Genomic DNA, 12569 nt, shown 5'->3' with positions numbered 1-12569 from the left:
GAATGTGATAATGGTCATTTTTTTGTTTTGCTTTCTCTGTGATTTTATGTTTTAATATTACAAGTATGAAATGGAAGAACATTATCCTAATTAATCAATTAATCAATTTGTATTTCAAGCAGATTTTTGTTTCTTTTTGTTTGTTTTGTTTTCCGATAACAATTAGGCTACCGAAACACACACTGACCTATATTACTAACAACCCTTTTCTTAGAGTTAAAAAGAGGACATTAAGAACGTAGACGTCCTCGGAAGTGGAATGTAAACGTTATCTTTTGCAGCTGGAGTCGCTCTGACTGCGCTCTGGGTTTCGCAAAGCGCGGTTTGAATATTTCCGGGAGGCAGTGAAGGCAGCAGCAGCAGCAGCGGCAGCAGTTCCTTCGCAGTTTTTCAAAGATGCAGCGCTGCTGTGTTGTCTATTCGGACCTGCTCCGGGATGTTTGTCGCTGAGAGGCATGTATCATGTTAAAAGGAGAAACTAAGGGACTAAGCTGATTATTTTCTGGACCGAGGGAGCCGAGGGAAGAAGCTTAACTGGGAGTTTTAGTCGCTGGGAAAGAAGAAGTTGGCGAATTCGGTGCGTACACTTTACTGACAAACTTTTCCCAAACCCATCCGACTTAACGTGGCTAAACAAGCTGCGACTGTGCGCTGTGTTCGGTTTTAGTTGTTGCGTCTTATTTACGTGGCCATTTGAACACGTTGGCATTTCATGAGCTTTTCTCGAAATCTTGTTTTATTTATTTTTACTTGTTTGTTTGTTTGTTTAAACTCGTTAACATGCGTCAGATGTCCGAATCATGAATGCTCATAGTCTGTAATACTGACTTCTCAAGTTCCTAAAGTTCCAAATATTCAGAATACATGCATTTGAATACGTTTAGAGTTGTGGGTGCCTTTAAAAAATCTTTATTGCATTCCTCACTATAATGATGATGATGATGATGAACAATCCCTCCTTTGTGACTGCTTTACTTGAAATCAGACATTTCTGCTTGATATCATTTTTCCGCCTCCAAGCTGCACAGCTGTGCCCTGGAGTTTCAGTCAGATAAGTTCTGTTTGTCTTTCTGACAAAATACTCTCACTTGACTGAACTTTGGACTGATGCTGCAGGGTGTATTCTTTTAAACCCTTTTCTCGCTTTACTACAGAAGTCAGAATAATCTGACTCCTGGTGCCATTTCCTTTTCTCCCGCATCCCATTCCTCCCCGTGGTGCACACACTTTCTCCTCCGCAAACCTAATTGTTATTTCTAATGAGCACCCCAGCCGGGTTTTAAATGCAAGCTCCCTTTATAGGTCAGCAACTCTTCCCCAACCAGCAGCTGAAGAAGAATGGGGACACGTATCAATCAATTACTGCTGAAAAGTTCCATCTTGTGCTTCTTTGACCTCATTTGACCTTTTGCACAATGACGTCTCAACATCATTTCTTATAAATGGTCCCCGAACAGAGAATGTGAATAGGTGGTCCAGACAGGAAGCTGCACGAGTGTGTCTTGGATCTCGGAGTTGGCCTTTGGTTCCTTCTTCCATAGCGGCTGGAAGGCGGCGGCTGCGATAAAATCACCAGAGTCGCAGAATGTGTGGGCGGTTTCTTCTGTGGAGACCTCATAATTTAAAAACCTTACAACAGAGCGTCTTCTAAGCCTAATTCTTTGTCCTGAAGTTGTTTTGTGCTGAGAGACAGTTGCAGCAGACCTTTTTTACAACCCGCGCTTCTCCTGAAGATTTAAAGGCAGACTTTACACATATTTTAAAGAACCATTCAGTGGTGTGTGTGTGCCGCCTCCCCCCTCTCCACTACAATGACAACAAATAAAAACAGCTGCATATTGCACTGCAAGATTACACGACATGTAATGTATCTAGAAAGTACACTGAAGAAGTAAGAAGAATACAGCTAATTCTTGGGGTGATGGCATAACAAAAGGCTCATGAACTGATGTGATCAGCTGGCATTTGTAAACAATATGGTGGAAGTACCATTTTCTTTTTTTTGTGTGTGTGACATTTTTTCCATCTTGATTTTGATACGTTTGAGTTCCATTTTCTTTTTTAGCCCGCACGGGTCTTTGTCACAAAACGGCTTCCCTGTTTTACTGTTGCCGTACTTCTCTGGAATCCGTGCAGGGTTCTCACACACAACGGTTTAAGCGTTTCGCTGCAGCCACATCAAATGGAAGTAAGAATCCTTTGAAGGAGAAAGTTGATTTAAAAAAAAAAAAAAACGGAGTGTGGAATTAGCACCAAATATACAACAGGACATGCTCAAGAGAGCTCTGAGTTGATGAGTGTGATCAGTTGTTGAGTGTGATGTCATCAGGCATGCATGTGCAGAAGCTTGATTGTTGAAGGGGAGAGTTTGTCCCGATTAAACGATGACAACAAAATATGAAAGCACTATCCATGACATTTTGTTGCATAGGTGGAAAAAAAACTGTATCTTAAGTAAGTTTGATTGATTTTTAGAAGAAAAAGGCTGGAAAGTAGCTGTAAACAATATTGGCAATATTGTTTATCTGAAACAAGCGTACAATTGCTATGTGTCATTGTACGTCACGGACACCTTGAAGAACCGCCTTCTGTTTTCGCCAGTCACCAAGTGGTTTTGTGCCTTCGAATGCGGTGCCATGTACCTTTAAACGGGTACGCTCGAGTGCTATTTGAAGACGCGCCGTCTAATTTTACCCAGCAGTCCCGGACCCTCTCCCCCTGTGCAAGCAGTGCAGGCCATTAATGGAGGACCTCTTGCCTTCTGGATGTCTACCGCTCATCATTTTAAGAAGTTTGAAATCTTCACTGGTCACTTGCTCACACGGATGGCAATTCCCGACCTCACGTGCCAGGTATGCACGTTGTGTTTATTGGATATTTTAGTAAGAGGAGAGGAAAGGGATATTTTTTTCCCTGTTCACAGCAGTGGGGGAACAATTATTCTCCCATTAAAGGCTATTTCGGCTGTTGAAATGTACGCGCTCCATATGGGCTGCGTGCCCCCTGGCTGTTCATTTGGCTGGATCGCTGCTTGCTGGCGTGTTTTAGAAACGCGGTGGATGAAAATAAGAGGTTTGGTATGTGTTGTGTGTCTGCGCGAGGGTTGGACGCGGGTCTTTTGTCAAGTTGGTGGATTTATTTGGGATGAGGAGCGGCCCTTCGGGGGCGCATTGTTTTCTCAAGAGAATGAAAAGCTGTTGGTCTCTTAAAAGCCTGCGTGTCAGAGGACAAACAGCAGGAGTAATGTGGGAAAAGAGGGCACTCGCAGAAAAGCTTTTAGACGGGGTAACAAAGGGGTCATGCAAGATAAACACTCCACCAGTTGTGACTTATATTTTAAAAAAAGAGTCCGTCCCAATTTGCCTCTTGGATCCCTGAAAAGTCCCATGTCCCAGTTAGGTATTCATTTATCCTTAAGATAAACATTGCTTCTGAACGATGGTGTTGCAGAGAGATGCAGACCACAGTGTGTGACCGCCTCAAGAAGCTCAAGAGGACTTCTATCATACTTCCAGTGTCATGTTAGGGCAAATGTTTTCGGCATCGTGCCGCGGTAGGTCTCCTGCTGTGAGAGAAAAAAGAGCAGGAGAAACTCTGGACTCTTTAGTTTGGACCGGTTTGTAAATTTGAATTGAACATTTTTCGAAAAACTATTAGAATGGAAATACCTCATCAACTTAATTAGCATGCCAAAGGTCACGGAGAGAGTTGGATGCGTCGTAATGTCAAATGAGAGAGAAATTATGGATTTATTGTGATGGACCTATCATGATATTCAACAATAATAGTGCGATCACTGGATCCTCCTCCATCATGCACCACCATACCAGATTGTGTATTTCTGCAAAGTGAAAATATGTGCTTAAAATAATTTTAGGAATGTGGTAAAAAAAAAGCTGGAACCCCCCCTGGAAGAAAATGCTTCATGCCAACTTATCTCTGTGGGAAATGCTTTTTTGTTACTAAAATTACATTTTGTTCCTCATCTTGTGTTAACTTTGTATTTTATATAGATTTCACAACAGTAACGTAATCACGGTTTTAACACGACAGGCTGCTCATAACAACGTGTCTAAACATCCTAATTAAAAATGTATATTCGTTGTGTAGTTACTTATGTTCCCTTCAGTCATGGACCCCCCCTTGCAAGATTTTCAGAAAGCACGGAGAACTATTGTATAAGACCAATTAAAACTTTTACTTGAAGGTGTATGTGATGGAGCATAAGAAGAAACCAGGAAGTAGTCATTTGCACAGTACTGCATTGACTACATGGGCTGGCAACTTGTCCAGAGTGTAGCCCACCTCTTGTCCAGTAACGCTCGAGACAGGCATTAGCCCCCCTGTGGTCCAGCACATATTAAGCGGTTACAGGAAATGGACATACATTAACCAGATGTTTAGTTGTTGTAAATCTGACTTTTTTTATAGAAAAAGTGCTAGGAGAAAGACATTGTTGATAAGAATCCTTTCATAGTTGTAGGAGCCGTTAATGAAAAGTTAACTTGATGTTCATTTGTCTGGGTTTAGAGTTGTTATGGTTTTCTTATTGTTTGTTTGTGGATTTGTGGGTCAACTAGAAGTGGGCAACGCGTTGTAATCGGGCATATCACTCACCTGTCGGAGTGTCACAGCAGGAGAGTGGGTGACTGGGCCGCTGTATTTTTGTTGACAGCTATACAGATCACTGCAATTAATGTTTAAGTTATATTTTGGACAGGTTATTCTACAGTGTTAATTTTTCCGGTTCAATAAAGTTAACAAGCAGTACTACTTAACCTCAGCGGATCCTTTTTTTTTTTTTTTTTTTTTTTTCAACGAGCGCGTCAGGCAAGGAACGGCGTGAACTCAGCCTTTCAGCTTTTTGTTTGTTTCCTGAAGTTGCTGCAATAATAGTTCCAGTTTGGATCTTCTCACAAGTCATGTAAAAGGACACAGCAAATTTACTAAGGAAATCCTGTGGTGATATTAGACCAAACTTTGCCTGACCAAAAACTAACACTGGAAAATATCCTGAACACCCACTGTGACCTGTGGTGCCAGCAGGATCATGCTGTGGGGATAAGTTTCTTCAGCAGGGAAAAAGGAGCTGGTCAGATTGGATGATTTAAAGATGGAGGTTCATCTTCCATCCTAAACAAACAGCAAGAGCTGCAATGCAATGGCTTAAAGCATATCCATGTGTTAAGTCCGGACCCAAAACGTAGATACTGATGTTCAGACTCACCCATCCCGTCTGACTGAGCTTGAGCTATTTTGCAAAAATAAATGGACACATTTTGTTTTTCTAGATACACAGAGCTTTAAAGTTATGCATTTGGGGGGGGGGGGGGGGTTAATTCAAATGGAAACCTGCGACCATTCCCCATTAAACTTTATTTGGTATTGGTGTATCACATCAAATCCCAATAAAATACAGTGAAGTTTACAACTGTGATGTGACCAAATGTGGAAACACTCACTGAATCTAAATGCTGTTGCAAAGCACAGAACCAGATGTATTACCTGGTTTTGATCACATCCTTATTTTCTTGTCCGTGCCTTCCTGAGGAGACAGAGAAAGTGACAACACTAAGTGTGAGGAGAAGTGGTGTTTTCCTCTGCAGACATGTTTGGTGCTTTCACTTCTGTTATAGCCTTCATTGGCTGTAGTGACATCCCCAGACAGTCATCTGGATCTGTCAAGTTGAAGACCTTGACTTAAGAGCAATGCTCTCACTTGTATGTTTTGCTTGAGTGATGCTTTTAATGTGGGGTGACGCCTCTGTTTCCGCTTGATCTGCTTGAGAGACGTATCTGGGCCTGCATCTTTCCCCCCTCAAAGATCCTCTTGGTTTGGAATGAAAGGTGCAATTCAGGCCCTCGACACTTGTGTCCGTGTAAAGACTTAAGATCAGAAAAACAAGGAAGTTTGTCAGCCCGTCTGACGTATGAACCTTTGCCCCCTCTGTTGTTCGTAACCATCAGACTGGCTTTTTGTAGCATCTGTCTTTAATTAGGGGGCAAGTTAAAAATTTCCCATGCGGGGAGGTTCATGGATAATGCAGTTGTCAGCTGTGGGAACCAAAAGCTCTCCATTTGTGTGAAACGGTATTTAGTTCAGACACAGGTGGTCAGCCTGGCATGAATGTATGGCTGTATGTGGTGTTTTCTTTAGAATTAGAGATTTCGATCTTGTCCCCTCCCTTGGAAAAACAAGCATTTTAAAATGGGCAAATATTTAAACTTGTGTTTCAAATTTGTATTTTTTGCCTTGTCGGGCAATTTAAAAGAGTTTAGTGATTAGATTTGTCCCATGGAGTCTTTTTTTTAAAAAAGCGTGAAAGAGCATTTGGACACCCAGACGTCTGTTGTGTTTCTAGGTTTGAGCCCATTATTCTCAGTCTAGTAAGTCATTGACCAAAGACAGATTAGCATAGTTTGGGTCCGGTCATTAGGCCAGACCAGCTAAGAGGTCGATACAGGTGGGATTATCCAGGCTTTCATTAGGTCACTGTTCACCCAGATAAGTTCAAAGCCAAACTTTCAGTCACTCATCTGCATTTTTCACGAGCTAAGAAAGCTCTCAAAAATTCATTGAGTTTGGTCAAAAGCTTTAGGCTAAAGCTCAACATGCAGAGAAAGTATGCTGATGTTATAACTTTAAAACCGTAGATGTTTTTTTTTACATTGTACCGGTCCTGAGACCTCTTAGTGAGATTTCATAAAAAGTGTGTTTTAGAGGGCTCTTCGGCTGGAACATAGTTTAACACAGTGCTGCCCCTCCCCCACGTGTTGCTGCGCACCGCTGATTAGCTGCCTCAAAGAAGAGTGCCATGTTTTTATCATGAAAGACAACTTTGGCTCTTTAGAAATGGTTCCACCCTGGCATAAAAACAAGGACAGTTGAAGATAAATCTGGAAAGTTGTTCTAAATAGAAGTACCTGTATCATGGTCTGTGTTTAAATCCTGTGCCAATGATAAAATATGGTGATAACGCCACACAACCACTGTGGCATTAAAGTTGCATGATATTAGGCAAATATGCAATAGCAGTATTATTTTTGAATAACATATATATGTTTGTAATCTATCTCCAAATACAATTGCAAAAGTATTCATCCCCATTGGCATTTCTCATGTTTTGTTCCCTTATAACCTGGAAATGAAACTGATTGAGAGTTTGCAACATTTTATCTACAAGTCATGCCTTCAACTTTGAAAACAATCCCCCAGCATGATGCTGCTACCACCGTGTGGGGATGGTGTTCTTGGACTAATGGCTGGGTTGGGTTTGCACCACACATAGTGTTTTTCCTGGTGGTAGAAAAATTTAATTTCAATCTGATCAGAGCAGCTTCCCCCATACATTTGGGGACTTTTGGCAAAGGCAAAACGTGCCTGCTATTGCATGTTGAAATTCCGGGTCATCGTAACAGCAAACAGGCTTAAATCGGAGGCAGCCGGACTTTTGCTCAGTTTTTCCTGAAAACATTTCGACACCAATCCAGCAGTCTTTGTCCATTTTGGTGGCTCCTCGTTGAGCAGCCTGTAGTTGGAAGGCTGCTGATGTTAAGCACATGGAGGCCCGTCCTCCTAGGCACATTCCAAGTCAGATGCAATCTACTCTCTATTCTCCCACTCCTCACTGTCCTGGGTCGTGAGAGGCTATTGCTTGATGTGAGTGGAGTACTTGGTCACCTGCATATAGGCTGCTTAAATAATCTTTTGGGAATGTGTTGGAGGACTGAAATGCACACTGTCTTCCATTTTGTAACACTAAGTAATGACATTTTTGCTGGCCCTTTTTCCATAAAAAAAAAAAAAAGGGTTGGACTTGTTGTGGTCGTCTGGACAGATCCTCCAGTCTCTGCTGGAGGGTTACCTTTGGTCTTGTGCTGCCTCTCTGATTAATGCCCTCCTTCTGTGAGTATTAGTGGATGTGGCTGTGGTACCATGTGCTTTCTATTTGAATGGACCATCAACGATTTGTCAATTCTGGTGGCTCGTATTTGAGCAACCTGGAGTTTTTTTTAAACAGCAGCGCACCAACTGCAGGTTGCTCAAATGTGAGCCACCAGAACTAACAGACTCCTGAAATAGGTGTTGAAACGATTTCAAAAAGAACTGAACGAAAGTCCGGTTGCCTCCGATTTAAGCCTGCTTGCTGTTGCAATGACCCAGATAACTGAGAATTTTGACAGGCATCAAAGATTTGGATTATTTTTATAACCCCACCCTGCCTTGTACTTCTCAACAACTTTGTCCCTGACTTGTTTGGAGAGCTCCTTGGTCTTCATGCTGTAATGCCCCTTGCTTAGTGGTGTAGCAGCCTCTGGGGCCTTTCAGAAAAGGTGTGTTTATACTGACAGATGCACATGGGAGGACTACATTTCACTGTGTGACTTTTGAAGGTAATTAGCTGCACCGCAAGTTTTTAGGGGCTTCACAGCATGCAGACAAGTGCCAAGGCAAATACTTTTCTTGTCATTTCATATCACATTTTTTTTTTTACTGACAGATCATGTGACAGCGCACAGGTGGTCTTGTTGGTTTTCTGCCCGTTTTCATACGCACAAAAAAAGTGAACCAGGACAGTTGTCCGCTTTATGTTAACATCTTATTTCCAGTTGGCACATAAAAAAGGTGTTTGGTTAAATAGACTATTTTCCAAGTAAACATTACATAATTGTTTGTTTTAACAAGTACCTTTTTTATGTGTTAACTGGAAAGGAAATGTTAACATAAAGTGGATGACTGCCCTGGTTCACTTTTTTGAGCGTACCTCTAAGATGGAAACAAAATTAAAACCCACTGCTAAAAAAATCCTCCTGCACTTTTGGCATGGATTTGTTGTGTAACAAATAAAAATAGTTTCAGTGGGCGGATTTTACAGGATCCTCTCTAGTGCGAGCTGCAGCTGGGAGGGGGCTTTGACTGAAGCAGTGATCCTAATGTCCGCATGCAGCTCCGTGACTTATATCCCTGCATTCCTGCACATCTTAATTGGTGAACCTCCTGGCAGCGAGCTTCGCCCGGCCCCGGCTGGCCTCAGCTGGCCTGGCTGTCAGCTCAGCGCAGCGGCCAGCAGATGCAACGGGAACAATGCCCATCCTAATCCCCGACGAATTCCTGCTCTCCTCAGATCTATCTGGCTCGAGAATGTGGCGTCTACAATGGCCGCTCCGGGACTGGCAAAGGGACAAGTTCTCATGCTATGTGTTAATTTCCTGTAAGTAGGCAGAGAGGGGAAGTTGTGAGAAAGTGGCTGGCCAGTGGGTCTGGAGGGATACAGCTCATACCTGAGAAAACTACAGTCTGTGATAAGGGATTAGAGTATAGTTGCCTGTTGAGGTGAGCCTGTACTCCCGCTAGACCTAAGATAGGAGCTCTCAGAGAGAAATTCCTACCTAGGTCGTTTTAGCTTTGGAAGGATTCAGATTGTTGCCGATAGCGACTCTGAACAAGGAGACGACAGAAAGTTTTATCTTAATTGTGAGCTCGTTTGATTGGGCCCGTTGCTAGCTGTGACGTTGTCTTTTAAGAGCTGTGATTGGTTGATAGTACAAGAAAAAAACACAGATATGTGCTCCTGGTAATCAATGGAGAGACATTAACTGATTAGACTGGATATGGAAATCTGCGACATGATGATGAAACTTACCAAAATTAAATAATTGTCACACAGCATCAAAACGTTTGAATGTACCGTCTCTACATCATCATCATCATCATCATCATCATCATTTTGATTTGCTTGATAGAGTTACTGGTGACCATACCGGTCATTTTACTGCTTCACCTATTTGATATTAACGTGCACTCATCTGTCAGCATTTAATTGTGGTTAAATGCTTGTTTAAAGTGGTCGTATTTGGTAAAATGACCAACATAAAGTGGAAAAAAAAAAAACAAGAGGCGCAGTGCCTCTGTCTCACACAGCTCTGGGATGAGAATAGAGGAGTGTTGAAATGTAAATTGGCCCCTGGATCACGGTGCAAATACACAGACTTTGAAGCAAATTGCAGCAGGTCTACGTGTCTTTTTTCTCTGTTCGTCTTGGTGCTTTTACCCAGCAGCCTGGAAAGTGAGAAGCATCAATCAAAAGCAAGAGAGGAGAAGGCATCACACAAGCAAACTTCATATGACAATTTAGGCTACTGACATTATAATGTACAATAAAGAAAATACTTTCTCACCACTTTTATCTCATCTAGAGTGTGTATTGATCTTAATATTTCTCTGTGACTTTTTTCTTATAAATGTTTATTGTTGAGAGTATTTGTGTGAATAATATATAAAAAATCCTCTGTTTTCTCCACTTTTCCTACTATTTATTTATCCTCAATAAAATTATATAACTAGAGCCGTGCCTTTAACCAGTTGGGCCCCTAAAACTAACTAATTCTCTCAGTGGGGATGATAAAGTTGATGTTATCTACATTTTAATAATTGTATGATTGTTTATGTGCTCATTTCCTCCACATTTAGGTGTTGATCAACCAATTAGCTGCTTCTGTTTCTGCCATGTTCACTCATAGGCTCGCAAAAAGTCCTCTTTACTACTGCTCATATTTTTTTCACTTTAGGAGCTCTCTTAAGGCCTAAGATGCTTAGTGAAAAACTTTTATCTTAACGAGGTAAAATTCTAAGAACAATCATCGAATTCGGGAAATTCTAACATTTCCTAAAATGACGTCACTAAGAGCTACTTTTAGTCTTAAAACGTTTGAAAAATATCTACTATGGGAAATTTGCTGTTTTTTAAATATCAGCCATTTTTTTTCTATTTTTGAGGTTTAAAATGAAGAAAAACATTTAACTTTTGAACCAAAAAAAAAAGAGGATGGATACATTTTCTTCTAGGGGATGTTGATATTTTTGGAAAATCTTGTAAAAATATTCATAGTTTCCAACTTAATCCCAAGAAAAACGGATCTAAAAAATATTACTGGTACTTTGTGTCATTCTGATGTGGAAATTCAAAGCAGTTATTCCATGAAAGGGAAAGAAAAAAAAGAGGAAAAACTGCATGAACTGGCATTTATAAATTTATCTCCGTTTTAAAAACAATTGTTTCTTTATCATATTTAGCCAAACCTATTAAGAGCCATTGTGGACTGTCCTAAGAGCCATTAGCAGCTCCAGAGCCACAGGTTGAAGAGCCCTGCTCTAAATGACTGTGTGGCATGAAATTAATCAACCAAAACAAGCTTCAAAGAGTGTTTTATCTGTTTATTATTTAGCAGTAGGTAGCATTCTTTCATTTCATCTGTTATGACTTAGCAATATTATATTAAAGGCTGTTTCTGAGCCAAAAACACGGTTCTGTAAATAAATCAAAGCTTACTTTGCAGCCGCCAAGTCTCTTTTGTTTTTAACCTAAAATCAAATTAGACGCACTCCTGATCTTTCCTCGCTGATTAGCATCAGCTCATATCAGGGTTTCCCTCACTTACCGCCAGCACAGCCTTCAATATGCATTACACAGTGACGAGCCGGAGCCAACACAGAGCAGCGAGCGGTGGAATGGGAAGAATTTCCCTTTTTTATATAAGCACACAGATCACCCTGTGCAGTCTGGAGAGAAGAGTCCTTTTGACAAAATAATTATGTAGTAGATAACCCAGCAGAGTTACAACGATAAACATTGTTGCTGTGTGTTTGAGCGTACGTCCTGGTATGAAGCGTCTGGATCACATCTGAATATTTGTGTTTTCCTTTGTCAACTCTAGAGGCCTGCGTGCCATGCCAGAAGGCTCCCCTTCTGCTCCCCTCCAGGGCCCGATGGGGGAAGGTAAGATCAGAGGAATATTATTTGCTTTGACACAGTTGTGCGTTTTGTCACATTATAGCCACAAAGGTCAAAAATGTTTTTATATTGGGAGTTTATGTGAGAAAACCAACTTTTTTGCAGCTGCAAGTACTTTGGAGTATGTTACTACCAGCTTTGCACATCTACCTGTAATAGTTTTAGAGTTGTAGTCACAGCTCAGTAAATACCCAGCTTTACAGGGATAAAACAGGGATTTAACACAGTGTTGCCGGATGACTGCGTCATCTCATTTTCTCATCCCTTGGCACTCCTTGATTGATTTTGAGGAAGCGACTTCACATACTGTTTAATTCTTACCTCCTAATACACCCGTCCAAGTTTGTAGTTAGAAAATCAGCCATGTAGCCCATCGGATCCTGACCTGGTAAGTCAGATATGTTTAACCGACCCATTTCTCACACGGCCAATATGGTCTTGCTGCATAGAAAACAAAGTGAAAGCTCTTTCTTCTGAGTGCCACTAGGTAAACTAAGTACCAACAGTGGTTTGTCTAACCCACGTTAAGAACCAGAGATTAAGCCACTCCATTGTTGCTCTGGTTGTATGTACGGATATGTTTTATGTTTCGTGAAGGGCCGTCTGGGGAGAAAGCTTCCCTGTCTCAGCTGAAAGGATTCCCACAGCATGATGCTGCCACCACCATGTTTGACTGTGTTTGCTAGCAAACCACTGAGGCATTCACAGAATGAGATTAATGCACTACTTTGTGTGGATTTATCACATAAATATAAGATAAAACACATTGAGGTTTGA

General features: G+C 41.3%; 1 protein-coding gene across 4 annotated transcripts in view; it reads left to right on the top strand.

Annotated features, from left to right (window-relative positions):
• The first annotated feature begins 336 nt into the window (after positions 1 to 336).
• Positions 337 to 12569, top strand: part of LOC105916592 (pleckstrin homology domain-containing family G member 3) — a 49019-nt gene continuing 36786 nt past the window's right edge. For 3 of the 4 annotated variants that reach the window (XM_021309817.2, XM_021309815.2, XM_021309814.2), the window contains exons 1-2: positions 2703 to 2852; positions 11716 to 11777. In XM_021309817.2, coding sequence (XP_021165492.2) covers positions 2743 to 2852; positions 11716 to 11777 — 172 coding nt within the window. In that variant the 5' untranslated portion in view covers positions 2703 to 2742. Of the gene's footprint in view, positions 578 to 2702; positions 2853 to 11715; positions 11778 to 12569 lie in introns of those variants that run through there. The other variant, XM_012851149.3, reaches the window with a different exon arrangement.

The sequence above is a fragment of the Fundulus heteroclitus genome, chromosome 19 (assembly GCF_011125445.2).
Source record: "Fundulus heteroclitus isolate FHET01 chromosome 19, MU-UCD_Fhet_4.1, whole genome shotgun sequence".
NCBI lineage: Eukaryota > Metazoa > Chordata > Actinopteri > Cyprinodontiformes > Fundulidae > Fundulus > Fundulus heteroclitus.
Note: the sequence above shows the minus strand (reverse complement) of the source record. Positions and strands in the feature narration are given on the sequence as shown.